Source organism: Rattus norvegicus, chromosome 1 (genome assembly GCF_021556685.1).
Source record: "Rattus norvegicus strain SHRSP/BbbUtx chromosome 1, alternate assembly SHRSP_T2T, whole genome shotgun sequence".
In the NCBI taxonomy this organism is placed as follows: Eukaryota; Metazoa; Chordata; class Mammalia; order Rodentia; family Muridae; genus Rattus; species Rattus norvegicus.
This window is the reverse complement of record NC_141534.1, coordinates 170,539,273-170,542,473: the sequence shown is the minus strand read 5'-3', so window position 1 is coordinate 170,542,473 and position 3,201 is coordinate 170,539,273. Positions and strand designations below refer to the sequence as shown.

Genomic DNA, 3,201 nt, shown 5'->3' with positions numbered 1-3,201 from the left:
GTTCTTTAGGAATAAACACAAACTCCATCAAAATAAAGGAGTTTTTACAATGTAACAAAGAAATACTGCTTCCTAATAAATGACTGTATCCTATATAATCACATCTGTTAAGAACATGGATAAAACATCAAAAAACAGAAAGATTCATCCTGCCACTGTTACTTTGGAAAATATTTACAACATGTAGTGGGATTTTGTCCCATACTTTAGACTATCTAATTTTATGTTCATAGTAACTTAGCTTTATATCTGAAAAAAAAACAACAACATTGCATTAGTCACTGATATTTTGACTTGATCCTTGTGAAGAGATTAGACTGTTTACTGTGATTTTCACTTTCTTTTATTTATAAGCTGCCTTCTCTCAATGACACTAAGTAGATAATGAGCTTTATTCTAAGGATGAAGCCAATCCATGTGAATGTAAGATTTAAATATTTCTTACTATTTAAAGCTGTTGAACTCGTTCAAAATTTAAATTGCTATACTCTTGGAAAGTTCTTAATTTTACAGTCATAAAAAGTCTTTTTGGTAAATGTCTATGGAATTCCTATTGTACTCTGAAACTCTGAAACCTTAAATTATTTTTCCAAATTGTAATAATTTATAAAACTTCAGAAGCAAAGAATGGCCTGTGGGTTGACTCACAAACATGCAGATCCATGTGTGCTCTTTTCTGGTATGGGAGATATAGGTAGGGATATATATACATACATATATATATATATATATATATATATATAGAGAGAGAGAGAGAGAGAGAGAGAGAGAGACAGACAGACAGACAGACAGACAGACAGAGACAGACAGAGAGACAGACAGACAGACAGAGAGAGAGAGAAAGGGAGAGAGAGAGACAGAGACAGAGAGACAGAGACAGAGAGAGAGAGAGAGAGAGAGAGAGAGAGAGAGAGAGAGAGAGAGAGGCATACATGATCAGGTCCAAACTAGCAGGTATTTTGTTGTTGTTGTTTTCTTTTTTGGTTGCATTATTTTATTTACTTATGTATTTTTCCTTGAACAGATAACAAAAACACAGCTAGGATAGATTATAAAACACTTGGTTCAAACTATACAGTTTAAAATTTGGAACAATTCTGTAATACTGCACGTGAAAATTCTACCAATTGACAATACCATGATATTCAGGAAATGCAAAAATCTCAAATACCAAAGAGTTTCACAAAAATAAAGAAAAATTAAATTAAATAAAATTTGTATAATGAATAATTTAAAGAAGAAAACTATCATTCAAGCAAGAAATTTCAGATTCCACTAATATTTTAATAATATAATAGGTAATATTACATATATCATATACAATATATAATAAGATATGAAATGTTCTGGAAAAATATATCAATTTAAACAGTCTAATTCTATTGAGATCATTTGAACCTTGGAGGAAGTGAAAGATCCAGACGTCATACCAGAGAGAAAAATTCTCTTGAGGGTCATAACAAATGAGTGACTGAGCCCTGGTGTCCTTTAGGACTGGGATGATTCCTAGACGACTGTTTTACAAGCTAAATTCCATAAGCCCATGGGTGTTACTGACCCTACATAAAACTCGCAGGTTTCCTGGCATCCCTCAATACTAGTACTGAAAGGTCTGTGTCGAGACTACAGGTTTTCGCCATGATAATATCAAAGGACCATGTATGTATCTTGCTGTTTATGGAAATTGTATCATATATTATTTTATTCTGCAAGCCATGTATACATTATTAGAAATTATAGCATTGAAAAGTTATATTCAATAATCTTTCTAAAGGTATTTTCAATCCTCTACCAATGTCTGCTCTCTCTGTCACAAACTTCACCAGTTCCAAATTTGCTCTGACTGGTTTCCCTGGGTTAGAGATTTATTACTTCTGGCTATCTGTCCCATTCTCCATAATCTATGTGACAGTGTTCCTGGGAAATTGCATGATACTTCATGTTATTCGAACTGAGCTGAGCCTGCACCAGCCCATGTTCTATTTCCTGGCCATGTTAGCCCTCACAGACCTTTGCATGGGGCTGTCCACCGTGCACACGGTGCTGGGAATCCTTTGGGGCTTGATTCAAGAAATCAGCCTTGATGCCTGCATTGCACAGTCTTACTTCATTCATGGTTTGTCCTTCATGGAGTCCTCGGTCCTCCTCGCCATGTCCTTTGACCGCTACATTGCTATTTGCAACCCTGTACGCTATTCCTCCATCCTAACCAATGACAGAATCATAAAAATTGGAGTGGCCATTTTATGTAGGAGTTCTATGCTCATTCCTCCGGTTATTATCCGCCTGAAGTTCTTAAATTACTGCCGGCCTCATTTTCTCTCCCACTCTTTCTGCCTGCACCAAGACTTGATTCGAATGGCCTGTGGGGACATCCGTTTCAATAGTATCTATGGTCTAGCTCTGGTGATCAGCAACCTGTTGCTGGATTCAGTGCTCATATTAATGTCATATATTATGATCCTGTACACAGTTCTGTCCATTGCATCCTGGGAGGAGAGAATCAAGTCTTTGCAAACGTGTGTATCTCACATTTCTGCCGTTTTGGTTTTCTACATCCCCATCATTGGTCTGACCATGGTTCACCGCTTTGGAAAACATCTCTCTCCATTGGTTCATGTCCTTATGGGAAACGTTTACATCCTTTTTCCACCTTTGATGAACCCCATTATATACAGTATCAAGACTCAACAGATTCGATTAAGAATTCAGAGATTGTTTTTGAAGGGGACATAGATCTGCTGCTGTGAATATATTTGAAAGTCAACATGCAGTTTTACAAAAGGTGAAATTCAGTAAATAACTGTAACTAGATGTACTCGCTACTGTTCAGTGATGCTTTACATGCTGTAGATCCTTTTCTTTTCTCATAGGTGCTTTAAGACATTGCAATTAACTTTTTTAGCACTGTAGTTGATATCACAAACTAGACTATGCAAATAAAAATGTAATGTACTCAGAATCACTTTTAAACATGATTTTAATGCTTTTAAATTTTTAAGTAAACATATTTTCCACTTCCTTTAAGTATCAAATTGATTCACTTATACATAAAATCTATATCAAAATATAGTTTCAAAAAATGTAAATCTGTAACTTTTGTCACTAATTGAATATGTATATTTATTCTTTCATTCATTATGAAGTTGATATCTTTGGTTTAAAAGCCTTTTCGATTACTATTGATCATTATTTATTCGA

At 34.8% G+C, this 3,201-nt stretch overlaps 1 protein-coding gene across 1 annotated transcript; it reads left to right on the top strand.

Moving 5' to 3' along the window:
- The first annotated feature begins 1,794 nt into the window (after window positions 1-1,794).
- Or51v14 (olfactory receptor family 51 subfamily V member 14) lies at window positions 1,795-2,736 on the top strand. Its single transcript, NM_001000151.1, is given in 1 exon segment — window positions 1,795-2,736. A coding segment is annotated over 1 exon segment (942 nt).
- Window positions 2,737-3,201: the final 465 nt, after the last annotated feature.